Source organism: Mugil cephalus, chromosome 5, assembly GCF_022458985.1.
Source record: "Mugil cephalus isolate CIBA_MC_2020 chromosome 5, CIBA_Mcephalus_1.1, whole genome shotgun sequence".
In the NCBI taxonomy this organism is placed as follows: domain Eukaryota; kingdom Metazoa; phylum Chordata; class Actinopteri; order Mugiliformes; family Mugilidae; genus Mugil; species Mugil cephalus.
In genome coordinates this window covers 16,929,098-16,943,255 of record NC_061774.1, presented here as the reverse complement: position 1 = coordinate 16,943,255, position 14,158 = coordinate 16,929,098, and the positions used below count along the sequence as shown (strand labels likewise).

At 42.2% G+C, this 14,158-nt stretch overlaps 3 protein-coding genes across 7 annotated transcripts in view; 2 read left to right on the top strand and 1 right to left on the bottom strand.

The window, feature by feature from the left end:
• Positions 1-440: 440 nt before the first annotated feature.
• higd2a (HIG1 hypoxia inducible domain family, member 2A) lies at positions 441-2,059 on the top strand. The gene is made up of 2 exons (XM_047584806.1): positions 441-652; positions 1,573-2,059. The coding sequence occupies exons 1-2, from the start codon at positions 475-477 to the stop codon at positions 1,737-1,739; spliced, it is 345 nt and encodes a 114-aa protein (XP_047440762.1). The 5' UTR covers positions 441-474; the 3' UTR covers positions 1,740-2,059.
• A 1,396-nt stretch (positions 2,060-3,455) lies between these two features.
• cltb (clathrin, light chain B) lies at positions 3,456-9,675 on the bottom strand. 4 transcript variants are annotated; one of them, XM_047584802.1, is made up of 7 exons: positions 9,296-9,675; positions 8,622-8,668; positions 8,340-8,457; positions 5,695-5,806; positions 5,318-5,338; positions 4,870-4,923; positions 3,456-4,543 (listed from the first exon to the last, which is right to left on the bottom strand). In XM_047584802.1, the coding sequence occupies exons 1-7, from the start codon at positions 9,450-9,452 to the stop codon at positions 4,372-4,374; spliced, it is 681 nt and encodes a 226-aa protein (XP_047440758.1). In that variant the 5' UTR covers positions 9,453-9,675; the 3' UTR covers positions 3,456-4,371. The 4 variants fall into 4 exon arrangements, with proteins under 4 accessions (XP_047440758.1, XP_047440760.1, XP_047440759.1 ...); XM_047584804.1 differs by lacking the exon at positions 4,870-4,923; XM_047584803.1 differs by lacking the exon at positions 5,318-5,338.
• A 2,632-nt stretch (positions 9,676-12,307) lies between these two features.
• The window catches only part of pdlim7 (PDZ and LIM domain 7), a 33,089-nt gene continuing 31,238 nt past the window's right edge, over positions 12,308-14,158 (top strand). The window contains exon 1 of one of the 2 annotated variants that reach the window (XM_047585072.1): positions 12,308-12,495. In XM_047585072.1, coding sequence (XP_047441028.1) covers positions 12,466-12,495 — 30 coding nt within the window. In that variant the 5' untranslated portion in view covers positions 12,308-12,465. Of the gene's footprint in view, positions 12,496-13,808; positions 13,976-14,158 lie in introns of those variants that run through there. The other variant, XM_047585073.1, reaches the window with a different exon arrangement.

Sequence of the window (14,158 nt, the reverse complement as noted above, 5' to 3'; positions counted from 1 at the left end):
CTTGTACTGCGTAGCTTGTAATGCTTACACAGCAGGCAGCAAATGTCTGTCCTGCAGCCCTCATATAGAATAGAGGGCAACTAAGTCCTCCCTTTCATAGTGACACACACACACACACCTGCTGACAACCAAACAAATCATCAGTCTTCTACAGGAAGACACTCACACCATTTCATAGAATAGGACTTTCACTAAGCCGCACTTTAATTATTTACATAATTACATTTTCTCTGTACATATTTTTATTTCTAAGGGTGTTCGTATTTTTCGCAAGTGTTTTATTTAATTGTCTGTGTATCGTACGTGTGCCTTTCAAGCCCGAAATCTCTCACGAAGACTCGTGACTCTTCATTATATGTAAAATTCTTTTATTTTGAAGTATCGAGGCGAATCTAACCCGGAAATTGCGTCACCGGAAGTGTCGTTTTACGCTTCCTGCTTCTCCTGTGTATGTTTTTCCCAAGGTAATAAGCAATGGCGACGGCAGCAGCACCGGAACAAACACCCGCAGCAGCGCCGTCGGTCCCGGCGCCCTTTGACCTGTCTCAACCCCCGATTATCGAGGGCTTCAACCCGACGCCGAGGAACAAAGATGAGACGTTCAAGGAAAAGTTTATGAGGAAAACCAAGGAGAACCCCTTCGTGCCAATAGGTGAGTTACACAAGCGGAGAACCGCTGCAGAGTGAACTTACACAAGTGAAGTACAGCGCGTCCTTTACTCGAAACGACACACTTCAGTCCATTCATTGGCGTCTGTAGCGATTAAGAGCTGCGTCACAGATTCAATAATACGTTTAAAATGTGCTGACAGTGAGTTTCTCTGTGACATTTGTGAATTTTTAAGATGTCAGAGACATCTTATCAGGAATCAGCAAAACTATTTGATATGTCTCCACACCAGGGATGGGTATTGGCAAGGACTTCACGATACGATACATTATTACGATATATTGCAATATTCTACATAGTTCACTGATAAATTTTAATTGCAGCTTAAAATGCACGTGGTATGTACATCAGACGATAGTTCATTGGACAACACAATATTGATCCAAATGATCCATTTGCAATTTATTGCACCTATAGAGAAAAAGTGATGGTTGGAGGTGTGGAAGTCATTCATTATCGGCCCAAAACATGATTTTTTTTCTTTCACTACATCGATATTAAGACATTTAAAAACCAGGCATAACATTATGACCACTGACCATCCTGTGACAATTCAGGGTTGTGCTGGGAAACTTAAGTACCTGGCACTTGTGTGGATGTTCAAGTGGGATCCACAGAGGCCCCTGCCCTCAACCCATAAAACCCTAAAGACGCCACAGGACACCCTCAGAAGACCCATGTCCATTCTCCGATGACTCAAATGTTTTTGGGAGACCTACACAATATTAGGAATGTGGTCGTAATGTTATGCCTGACCGTTGTATAGCATCAGATGACAGCACGAGCGGTTCAACCCTTCATCTTTCCTCGTTTTTTGCCACTAGTCACCACTTGTTTATGTCACCATGTCCTGATGGGTGTGATCTGTGATTTTTTTCTTTTTTTTTTTCTTTTTCCTCCAGGCTGTTTGGGAACAGCAGGCATGCTGATGTATGGCCTCCGTGCTTTCCATCAAGGGAAAACCAGACAATCCCAGCTGTTGATGAGGGGACGAATCTTTGCCCAGGGCTTCACTGTAGTTGCCATCATATTCGGTGTCTTTACCACAGCCCTGAAACCCAAGCAGTGAGGACAGATCAGCCCATTTCCCCCGTTCAACTCCTGGGAGTCAGACCAGATTCGTCTTGGAATTGGACTGTCTGAATAAACCGAATGATGTATTGTGTATTCGACATTGTTCAAATACATGCGTTAAGGCCAACATATTTATTCTGCTTTAAAAGCTGTGAATTGTTCATGGTGAAATGATATTTTGGTTGTGGTGTTGAAAAGCAGAGCTCCTTGTCAGACCAGTGAGCAAACCGAACTTCCAACCCTTTTTTTCCGATCTCAGATGTATTCTTTGTATTGACATTGGATCTTCTGATATAAATTTTTATTTGAGCCTGATGTCTTGTGTGTGTTTTAGAGAAAACATCACAAAGCTGTATTCAGGTTGACTTTAAACCTTGTGTGTGTGCCTAGGTACTGAGCATCATCACATTATGACCAGTGAATATCATCATTTTTATCATGATACCCATCAGTTTTTTTTTTTTCCAATACCGTAGGCAGTAACTGAACATTTTACCTAAAAGTTGATCTGTTAGAAGCAAGAAAAAGAAGTGCAGAGCATGTCGACTGCAGCTTTTTGTTGAATGTGCAGCCAGTATTTGAAGTAAAAAAAAAAAAACTTTATCCAGCAACAGGCTCATGATGGGACTCACTGATGCACAGGGGTGTGGGGTTGAAGGCCGACCTTGTGTGGTTATTTTGGAACATACCACTTACCTTCAGGACTCTTCCAGGTCACATATACCCCCTTTGGTGGGGGCCTCTTTCAGCAGGATAATGCTCCCTGACACAAAGCAAAAAAATGGTTCAGGAGTAGTTTGAGAACTTAAATCTGTGGTGATGTGCTGGACTAATACGTCCCATCCATGGGGGCTCACCTCACAACTTGGAGGACTTGAAGGATACGCTACCAACGCCCTGGTGAGGATCAGAGCTGTTGATGTATTTATCTGGACGAAGGTTTTAGATACAAGGCAAGATTGTCCACCTTTAGACTTTAATGTCACATGGTAATCCTCATCACACCATAGTATAGTCAGCTAGGAGACACTTGCATCATGTCAAATAAAATGAAACCCTGCCATTATGTAATAAATAACAAAACCTACTCCTATGCACCTGATATCATGTTGCTTGGATTTATCACACTGGTTAAAATTTACATTTCTTTAACCTGATTGAAATCATCCTCGTAAAAGATTCTAGTTTATCTGTAGCTATGTGGATGCTAAGTAAAATGATCCAGTCTGGGTTCATATGCCCCTAAACGTGTTTTTTTGATGTGCTCAAAATGACTTGATAATGGCCAATATAACAGAAGAGGAAGGATTCCCCCCCAAAACTGAACAAAATCAATAGAAGACAATGACCAAGAAGGCTCCACGTTTTTAACTGAGCTGCCCACTTCAATTCAGATTCCCTTCATCTTTTTAAGCACTTGTTCGAACCAGTTGTCGATCCGCCACCCCCACGTATCCGTCCCTGTTCCGACCAGAGAGGAACATCGTGTCTATTAAGTGGCACGCTACAATTTTCCTGTTGAATGGATTCAGTCTAATCGAGAGTCTAGTGAGGGGCTCTTATTCTGGTTGTAAGCTGAATACAAATGTAAACGCTGCAACCGGCTGCTCCTGACATCTGAAGGTTTTAAACTCTGTGGCTAAAAATCCCTCAAATGCCATTTCAATCCGGCGATTATCCGAGGCAAAGAAATACTTAAAGGACAAACGAGTTGAGGTGATCATACTCCACTGTTTTTATTTTCCAGTTCCCTTTTAACATTCACTCTCTCGGTGTTCATAATGTCCATATAGGCAACATGTGAAACAATGTGCAGACATTACCGTGTTTTTTTCTTTAAGAACATTTTTTTTTTAAAAAAAAGGAAGAATTTGTTAAAACTTGATAAAACTTTTGCTCAGAAAAGCTGCAAATCACGTGAAAATTTAGACAATAGCAGAAATCTTTGGTTGTGATCATTATTATTGTTATTATTATTATTATGATTTATTTGATTTTTTTTTGCTGAAGTCTTGTCTAATTGATTGAAAATCCATCCGGATACATCCTCAAAACTGGAGTAAGAGCTAGATCACAAAGGCCACAAGCTTATTTATGTGAAAGAGGAAAAAAAAAAAATGCTAGCTACCTTAAATACGGTAATTAGAAGAAGGTGTTTGTGGTTCTAGACTGACGAGAGGCATTCAGTGGTTACAATCTAATCTGCAGTAGTGCTTAATAATCAGTATGTGTTTGACCAAAATGCAAAGAATAAAAAAAAAAAACAACAAACTAAAATCTGTGCATCTAAGACATTGACAGAGGCATGCAAAAAAAGCTGACCTAATAATTTATAAGTTAAAGGGGAAAGGAAAATGTTTAACTTACAGTAACAATATTTTCTTAAGTTTAGCAGTGGTGAAGCTAACCAGCTAAAGGACGTTGTAACAACAGTCCATCTTCTCACAAGAGAGTCAGTACATCGTTCGATTATAATAGGCATTGAGAAAGGCAGGAAGTTCGTTTTAAGGTTATAAACACACCAGATTTTTATGGAAAAAAAAAAAAGGGCGTACAAATCCTTCTGATGCAGTGCGAGATTAAAACTGAAAAGGCAAAAATGTTTCTACAGCTCCTCGCGGCGCCCCCTAGCGAACCAGAGGCGTCTGTTTGAGAGAGATGAGGACGGAGCGCATTCGGGAAACGTCCTTCGCCTGCTTGTTGGTTTTCGGGTTGAAGTCGCAGAGGCGGGCCACCCGCTCCCACTCAGTCCCGGGGCTGTCGCCGTCGGTCTCCGCCAGGAAAGCCTCCTCGGAGGCTCTGCGGGTGGGAGGCAGACCAGACAGACACGTGAGCGGCTCGCGGAGCAAGCAAACAGCTTCCACAACACGATGCTCAAAACTCAATCGCACAAATAGCACCTGCACACAACATCACTGCTCAGCTTTCAGTTCATGCATTTCTGTTCACATTCAGTGTACTGGAAACACGATTAACAGTTAACGTTGTAGGCCCGTGTAGCAGTCAATAAAAACACAAGAATTACCAAAGTGGACCTTCAAGCGTGGGACATGCATCGGGTGAAAATGGGTGATTTAAGGAGGCGGGGAACACAACATTAAAAAGCGTACGAACGCTAAACCTACACGAAGCCTATAACATCAGAGTTGGGCTGTTTGTAGAAAGCCTTGTCAGCAATCCTAGTACGCAGGCAAGGCAGAGAGAGCGGGAGAAAAAGAGGGAGAGAGGAGAACAGTTTCAGTGTCAAACAACAAGCCGAGAAAAGTTAGGGCCTAATTCACAAGGGTTAAGTAAAAGTGCCCGAGAAACACCTCTGACGAGGAGGAAGTAAAGACTTTCAGAGCTTTAGCGCTGGTCTGCAGCACGGATGGAAACTGTGACACTTGCTCGGTGCCGTCCACATTCCTTCTAGCTAAACGGCTTCCTGTGTTTTTTTTTTTTTTTGTTTTTTTGAACTGCATCTGAACTGGACGCATGGCTACGGACTACTTCCTCGTCAGAGGATTGTCTCTCGGCACTCGGGGGGGAAAAAAAAACTCCCAAAACACTAGAGCTACAGATGCAGAGTGATACCGTGCCAGACGTGGACAGAGTCTGTTGGAAAGTGCGAAAGAAGAAGAGGTGGTTAGCTCGGTCGAGAAAAGGAAAGGCGGCAATGTATTTGTGAGCGTGACGTGCGGCGCTGGCTGAGATACCGATCTTTAGGTAGGAGACAAACTATTGATCCCCTCTGTGCAGTGAGCTCAACACAAATGGTGCAGTCTTGTACATCGCTCAATAAACTGGCTTAAAACATATTTGCTCGATACGATATTATCTCGATACGGTGGCGACACAATGACTAACTCAGGAACAACATTTTCAATCGTTTCCACTGAGAAGAGTTGTTAAGATGAACGGAGCGAGTTCAGCGACTGTGATGTTAACGGGGGGAAATATCAGCCCCTAACCTGTTGTTGGCCTTGTTCTTCTCCATCTGCTCGCTCTGATGTACGTGCCAGTCCTCCAGCTCCTTCTTGGCTTTCTCTCTCCACTCTTCCTCTGCCTTCTTAGACGCCGTGTCTTGTTTAGGGAACGACAGGAGGGAAAAAAACAATCAGAGAAACACCCACGAGGGAAAGGATCGGCCACACTTTGGTATTAAAATGCATCCTGGGTGATATGATCAAGCAGAGGCGGCTCCGAGTCTGCGTGGTCAAGCTCAGCATTTAAATGTGTCTCTACGTGTGTCTCTAGTGACCTCTTGAGTCCAGATCTGCCAGTTCTGTGCTTTGGATGCAAATAAGCACAGACATCATTTAAGGGAGCAGCAGGGTATCGTGCAAACAGCTGCTGTCTCTGACATGCAGATCTACACTCACCGGCCACATTATTAAACAGATAAATTAGATTATTTATTGTCCTTTTGATGTCACAGTCTGTACAGAACCATAACATGAAAATATAGGTACAGAGAACATTCAGCCAATCACGTGGCGTGACACACGTTTGCATTTAGGCATGCAGACACAGTGTAAGGGATATTTTGTCTTTGTACCAAGAGAGTATTGTTTAAATGCCACGGCCCAGCTGCTTCAGAATCAGGATTAGAATCAGGTACGTTTGCCCGTAAGAGGATTTTGTTGTGGTGGTCGGTGCAATAAGCATGAAACAGGAATTGAACAATACGTAAAAGAAACAAAATATATAAATAGAGCACTGTGCAGATTGTGCATTAATAAGCGGAGCGTAAAAATAGAAATGTGCAGGTTTCGCAGGTTTAACGCGTCTATGAAACAGTCTGAGTGCGCGCAGGTTGTTGTGACAATACCGATGGCTACTACCAGCAGGAAAATGCACCACGTCTCAAAGGTAACATGGCTGCATTCAAATGACCTCCACAGTCACCACATCTCAGTTTAATAGAGCGGTAAAACTGGAGATTGGCATCATGGACGTGCAGTCGACAGTTGCACCTTTTTTTTTTATTTGCTTCTGCCTCAGCCCGCTCCGTCGCTGTAATTTACATGTTTATACTGATTATCTGTATCTACTGTACTGTGGCTGAATTAAAATATTACTAAAATACAGTCGACAAACCGATGCTATTTGTAAACTCTGTAACGCATGCATGCATTTACGTGCAGTCCAGGTTTTGTAGAGAGGGTTTCAGTTCACTTTATTAAGTATGTTAATCTGTTGTGTGCAGATAAATGTAGCGTTTTTTTTTTTTTTTCAGAAACTTTATGTATTTCATTCATTCTGTTGGCAAGTTTTAGATGTGGAAAAGTATATATCTTTTCTATACAACTTTTTTTTTTTTTTTTTTTTACCTCTTTCATATGTAGTCCAGGCTTTGAGTATAAGTATAGTTAAGTTAAGAGTTCAAGTTAAGAGTTTAAGCTCAAACAGCTGGTTTATATGCCAGAGGATATGCATGAGAAATCACAGCAGGCGGAAGTCTCCATGGTTACGGCCGCTGAGTGGCACAAAGTGACAGTTGAACATGGAGATTAGCAGCTTTAGTTTGAATCATAGGCTTTAGCAGCGTCCAAACTGTAAAAGTGAATAAAAAGGGAAGCGCTGTTGTGCAACTGAGTGTACCAACTGATCTGAAAAACAGTCGGAAATATGTTTTTACAGGCTTGCGAAAGCCAAAGAAAAGAGAAGTAAATGGATCGCTGCATTAGAAGGAACAACTGGAATCCAGGCACAGAAACCTGGTGTCGTGGTTCACATTTTGTGGAGGATGATGTTAATTTATGCTGTATTTTTTCTAGTTTTTGATGAAATCATACCTTCAGTTACATATTGTAGGACTAACGTTAGTTCTCAGTAAAGCTCTCAGCGTTAGCATCTTTTATTTAGCTACACTATCGTAACTAACATGAACTAAAACTAACGTAAACTAACTGAAATCCAAATAAGGAAGTACTCTAGTACAAAGCCGTTGGAGCTGTATATAAATTACCAAAAGATCATACTTTAGTATAAGTGTAGCATTTCCTGCCGTTGAAATCTGGTCCATATAAATATCAGGATAACTGATTTCTGGCCACATGTCAATGTTTGTGGACCATTTGTTACTTGGTAGTTCATATGGGTCATTACCGATTTCAATTGTCCTTAATTTTAGCTGCTAATCCACATTTTCCCCATAGACATCATCATCGTTTAACATTTTCTCGTGGTCTGGTGTCAAAAAAGCAAACTAAAAATCGCAAAAAACAGCAAAACCAAAAAGAATCGCAATTTAAATCGAATCGGCACCCAAAATAAATCATAGAGGAATCGAATCAGGAGAAAAGCATATCGTCCAAACCCAAGTCAACATGGACCCAACTCTCCAGGAAGCACACACTGTTAAATCTAAGGCACCAAGTCCTGAAGAGAAAAAGTGGCGTTACTCCCATCTGTTACTGGAAGTGTACCTATCAGGGCGGCCCAGCGGGCGTATGAGCAACACAAACATAGATAAAGACATAAAAGATACGCTGCACTGTGGATTTTACAATTAAAATCGTTTTAAAGCTATAAATCACAGCAGTAAGCAGGAAATGAATTCTATACGCGATTACGATTGATCGGCTCCCGCAACGGGAACATCGTTGCTCACCTAATTCCTCAAGGCGTGCCTTCTGCTCCTCCCTCCACTTGCGTAAACTTTCTGGCTCTTGCCTCTGAATATCCACCTGGGCGATGGCTGCATAGCTGTCCGTGGGGCCATTGGACTCCTATTTGGAGAACAGGAAGCACAAGTACAAAGCGGCAACCTGATTAAAACCTAAATGGCACATCCACCACTTTATATAGAAGTTATTTGATGGTGATAAAGCTCAACCATAAACACATAAAGAGATGGACTTCACAGTATAATGAGAGGCAGAGTGAAGCTCACCTGAAACATGTCTCCGTTCAGTGTGGCAGGCTCATCTTCAAACCCGTCTAACATCATGATTTAAAAAAAAGAAAACAAACAAATAAATAAGTGTAAAGTTAAGATGGGCTTCGAGGAGCAGCTCCTTTCACCAGCATATGCTCGCTGCTACTACTACTGTGTTAGAGTCACTTTGCTCCTGGCTCAGAAATGCTGCAGCACCTGTTTGATCACTGTTGTGTCTCTGACCAGCTTCGTCAGTTAGCAGGACAGGATTTTCCGGAACAAAAAAAACAAAACGATGTTTACTTTGTACTAATGTTAGTTGTTCCTCCTTTATTTTAAGTGGCCGCTGTATGGTGCAGTCACTAATGAGGTAGTAGTAGTAGTAGTGAGGATGTGTACGTGTACAAACAAACGCACCAGTAGGTAGCTGCTACAAGGCTAACACCCAAGTAGTTTGATTTAAATGTGCAGTTTCTGTACCCTTTTTTAAAACGTGTTTAACGAGCACTTCTTTAGCGTCTTTATCATACTGGTGGTGTTTGTTTTTAAATGTGTGTGTGTGTGTATCAGGGCCTCGGTTCGTTTTTTTTTTTTTTTCTACTACCAGCCCAGTGCAAGTACCGGTGAACACAGCAGCTAGCTCCTGATAGCCTGTTTGCATGACATTATCTTTGTGCTACCAAACTCGCCATAGGTGTCCGACATGGAGGGCTGCAAACCACCGGCTCCTTCCAGCGACCCGGGCCCGTCTCCGTCGTTCTCTATCCCCGCTATCTCACTCTCCTGTTGAGCCAGGAAAGCTGCGGCCGGGTCCTCCTCGGTCTGGTGTGCTCCGTTGTCGGCCATCTTTCACAAAAAAATAAATAATAAAAAATATATATATAGGCCGCCGGTCCCGCTACGTTAATACAAACCACTTAAAATGTTTTTATTCGAGTATTAGCTGCTGTAACTAGACTCTTAAAAGCGAGCCGATCTGCAATGAATGATCTAAGCTTCGACTGAAGGCCCCGACTGATGATTCATGATTTCTTCACTTGTTGTTCGCTGTGATGATGATGGAGCAGGGGCAGCACCCCGAGGGTACCACCTCCTATTTGTGGTAGTTTGTCTCCATCTGCTGGACATCTGCTGCCTAGCCGAGCATTTAATAAAACACCCCCTAAAATCAGGATATTATTATTATTATTTTGCATTCAATACTAAGCTATTCAAATAATACACAGGTTAAAATATTAATTTTTTATTTCAAAGAAATTCAACGGCCGGGTGCTGTGTAACCACCTTAAACATAAACATAATTTACAGACAAAGAAAATAATTGACAGATTTAAGTTTTAACTTTAAACATAGCTTAATATAGTAGGGACAGTGAATCACCAAGCCATAGACTGACAGCTCTGTGTGAAATGGTGCGATGTTGAGACTGCTCCTGTATCGCTGAATGACTGAACTGACTGAACTGACTGAAATATAACGTCTTCTGTCTCCATTTACCCCTTTACTAAAATATGTTGGATTTATGTTAATGTGTATTTAAAGAAATGTAATTTTTGGGGGGAAATTAAAAAATATGTACATAAAAATGTCTAATCAATCAAAGATTTTGCAACCCCCCTCTGCAGTACCTCCTAGAGCCCCCTAGGGGTCGCGGAGCCCCTGTTGAAGACCTATGTTCGACCTAGATAGATAGATAGATAGATAGATAGATAGATAGATAGATAGATAGATAGATAGATAGATAGATAGATAGATAGATAGATAGATAGATAGATAGATAGATAGATAGATAGATGGATTCTCAATGGAGTTAAGGTCTGGACTTTGTGGTGGCCAATCCATATGCATGCTCACAAGTTGAGCCCCACGAGTCCTGCCACTGTTATATTGGATCCATTGATGGAATAACCTGGTCATTGAGTATATTCAGGTGGTCAGCTGATTTAATTCTTTGGGCATAATGTTGCTGATCTTAGACCTGATCAACTGCAATTGCACTGCCCCTGCAGCCTTATAGGGTAAATGCTATAGGCATGATGGGTGCATCACTTCATCTGCCTCTCTTCTTACCCTGATGCCATCTTTCTGGATATGGGTAAACCTGGACTCATCAGACCACACGACCTTCTTCCATTGCTCCAGAGTCCAGTCTTTATGCTCCTTATCTATATGCTCTTTATGTGAGCCTCACTCATTAGTGGTTTTCTCAAGGCTACACATCTGTTCAGTCCCAATCCCTTGAGTTCACTTAACATTGTACGTGTGGAAATGCTCTTCCTTTCACTATTAAACATAGCCCTGAGTTCTACTGTTGTTTTTCTCCAATTTTATTTCACTAAATGTTTAAATCATGATCACATTTCCCCCTTGAAGACAATGGCTCCTACATACAACTATCCTACTAGTTTTTCATAATCCGTTGGACAGAGTTTAACTCAGTTTTAGTAGCTTCAATCTCATGTTTTCTCTGCTTGTTGCATATGATCTGACCCTTCTCAAACAGACTAACATCTTTTCTACAACTATATGTGACTTTTGACCTGATTGTTTAAAAGCTACTGGTTGCATCAGTTGGGGTTAAATAACTTGTTGCCAGCTGAAAGATAATCACCCATGCAGTAATTATCCAACAGGAGGCCAATTAACACTTAGTTAAATCCAGGTGGTGACTTTTTATTTGTCCCTATCATGTGTATATATATATATAATACTGTGTAAAAATATACAGCAGTATCAGTAATGACCACAAATTCCAGTTTTTTCTTCACAGGGAGGTATCTTATGGCCTGAGGGACAAACAACCTCCTCAACCTGTCCGTGGAGCAGAGGACAGAGACAGCAGCCTGTCACTGGACGAGCTTCTCTTCCTAAACTATGGTGTCGGGTAGGGGGTGGTGGACCGGATTTGGTTCAAGGTACTTTCCTCTGCCACCGATTGTCAGGGACTCCGGCTCTGCACCGACCACAGAGCAGCGCCTTCTGTTTCAGTTTGTCCAGTCACCAAGTGTCCTTCTTCTTAGTGCTGCCTCCTCAGCACATCACAGCACAGAAGAGGGAACTGGCAACAAACGTCTGGTAGAGCATGTTCAGCATCTTCCTGGAAATATTAAACGGTCTTGGCCTCCTGAGGAAATAAATGTCTGAGCCACCTCTGCACACTCCGCGTTGATGGTTGCAGGCTTTTTTTAAATTTTTATTTATTTTTATTTATTTATTTATTTAAAAAAAGCACAAACTTAAAAAACAAATCAGGCTAAAAATAATAAAAATGCTAAAAGGCAAACAAGAGAAAATGTGATAAAATTATGCTAATAACACAATAAAAAATGCCAACTACTAAATCATAAGAGGACAAAGTGAAAAATAAATCTAACTAAAAATAATCAAAATGCTAAAAGGAAAACAAGAAACGCAATAAAAAAAATCCACCTATTAACAATAAAAGAGATCAAACATTTGTATAGTAAATAACTAACTAAATAAATAGTTTCAATTAAAAGCTGAAGGGGTAGGTCTTGAGTTTGCTTTTAAAAAGCAAGATTCTGACTGAAAGGGCACTTGAACACATTAAACTCATAAAAGTGCTAAATAAATAAATGGCAGATTTGCGCGTTTCCAGCGTGACGTGGGCTGTCAGCCTCGCGGAGCATGAAATGAAGCCGCGGCCCCCACGTGACTCGTGACGTGTGCGCCGACTCGCACTAAAAAGAATGTGAGGGAATGATCCGGTCCACCGTCCACGGTGCCTCTGACGTCCACGCACTTCAAGGAAGTCCGAGACGAAGGAAACAAACAAAAAAAAAAAAAATAAGTTGCCTTCTTTCTCACCGACTGACTTTCTCTATCCGGAACACTCGTGATGTCTGGGGAGCACAAGGAGGGGCCGGAGGTAGGCTAATTCATTTATCCAAAACAGTTCCAGTCCCTTTTGCTGCTTTTATTACCCCAACTTTTTTAAACCCACTCTAGCGTAAAGTCACTGTGCGTGCGTGTGTGTTTCTGTGCTGAGACCCACTGGCCAATTAATAGTTTCCGCTCTGAACTCTGTCTGCGTGTAGCCCGAGCTAATACTTTTTGTTAGAAATCCAGTAGTTTGTGCAGTTTTCGCGTCCCATCCAGCTTCTCCCCCACCACCACCACCACCACCTCTCTCTCCTCTGCTGTGTTTATTTCTGCTCCGCAGCCTTTCACCGTTTAATTACCAGAGGCAAATAGACACACTGAAATCATTTAAAAGTAAGCTGTATAAGCTCTTAATTGCGCCGCCTGGTAACTATAAGGGAAACAAGCGTGTAATTCCGTGTGTGTGAGGATAATGTGCACTCACATATGTATAAAAAAAAGTTCCTGTGGAGCTTCTTACAGCAGCGTTATAGGAGATTATAAATAGCAGTGCCATATAAACTGAGACTAGGTCACTTGCTTCAGAATTTATTGGCTAAGCCTGGTGTTTTCCTGCAGTGGGTTAATGTACAGGCTATTTAATTAACCGCAGTTCATTCAGATTAATGCTTATGCTTAAAACTTCTTGCCAGTCAATTTACTGTGTGCAGTTAGCACAAGTGATCTCTAAACTATTTTAGCTCTTGCGCCTTTATTTGTTTGCACCGTTTTTAACAGTCTGTCATAGTGGCTTTTCTCAGCCCTTGGATTTATATATATATAAGAGGAATAATATGGGGAAAACTGTAGGGCTGCACCCTCCACAAAGGCCATGCCACGAGTGTGCACAAAAGCAACGTGTTTTCTCAAGGTTTTCGGATGATTTGAGGGATTATCTGCTGGTTGCTTCATACTATTCCACGCTATTGAGAAAGGACTTTTTTTTTTGTCCATGTCCATGTCATGTACGAGCGTATCACTACTGTACGAGCGCTCTCTCTGTTGCTTTAAGAACCTGATGTTAAAATATAATTGCCGGTTTGGTTGTGCTGTGTTTCAGTCCCTCCCGAAAGAATGTTCCATAAGCGCTACTTCAGTTGTGGCCGTGCGCCATTTCTCAAGTGCACTTTAAACAAAAAGTTTTTAAAAAAAACAACAAAAATGATTGACTTTTCTGTAGTAGGTCTGTGCCAAAACCTAGGGGTAGTTGACGTTACCTCCCTCCGTCCTCCTCCACCTCCCCCCCACCACCACCACCACCACCCCTCTCCCTGTGACTCATGTGGGTGTTGGGCTGAAATAGTTTGGTGTAGTTTTACATTCCTTATATAGCCTCTGAGGAGTGAGCGGAGGCTAGGGCTTGCCTGTGACACAGACGGCATCAGGGGTAGGCTTTGCCAGCAGGGAGAGAATCTGCTTGCCCCAGCTCGCCGACTCTTCAGCTTTCTTCCCAGGTTTCGGACTAGCAGCCGGCCCTTGAGGACAAGGTAGGGTTGCTTGGTGGCACCTCGGCTGGATGGCCGTGCGTCACAAGAGGGTGATGACACCTGGTAGTGGGGTGGGGGAGGCGGGGGAGGAGGGAGGAAGAGCAGGGGTAGGGGTGCAAGGACTGAGGTCAGTGGTCAGTTGGTTGGAGCCAATAGCTCTGCATCTCAAGTTGCCTTTGGTTC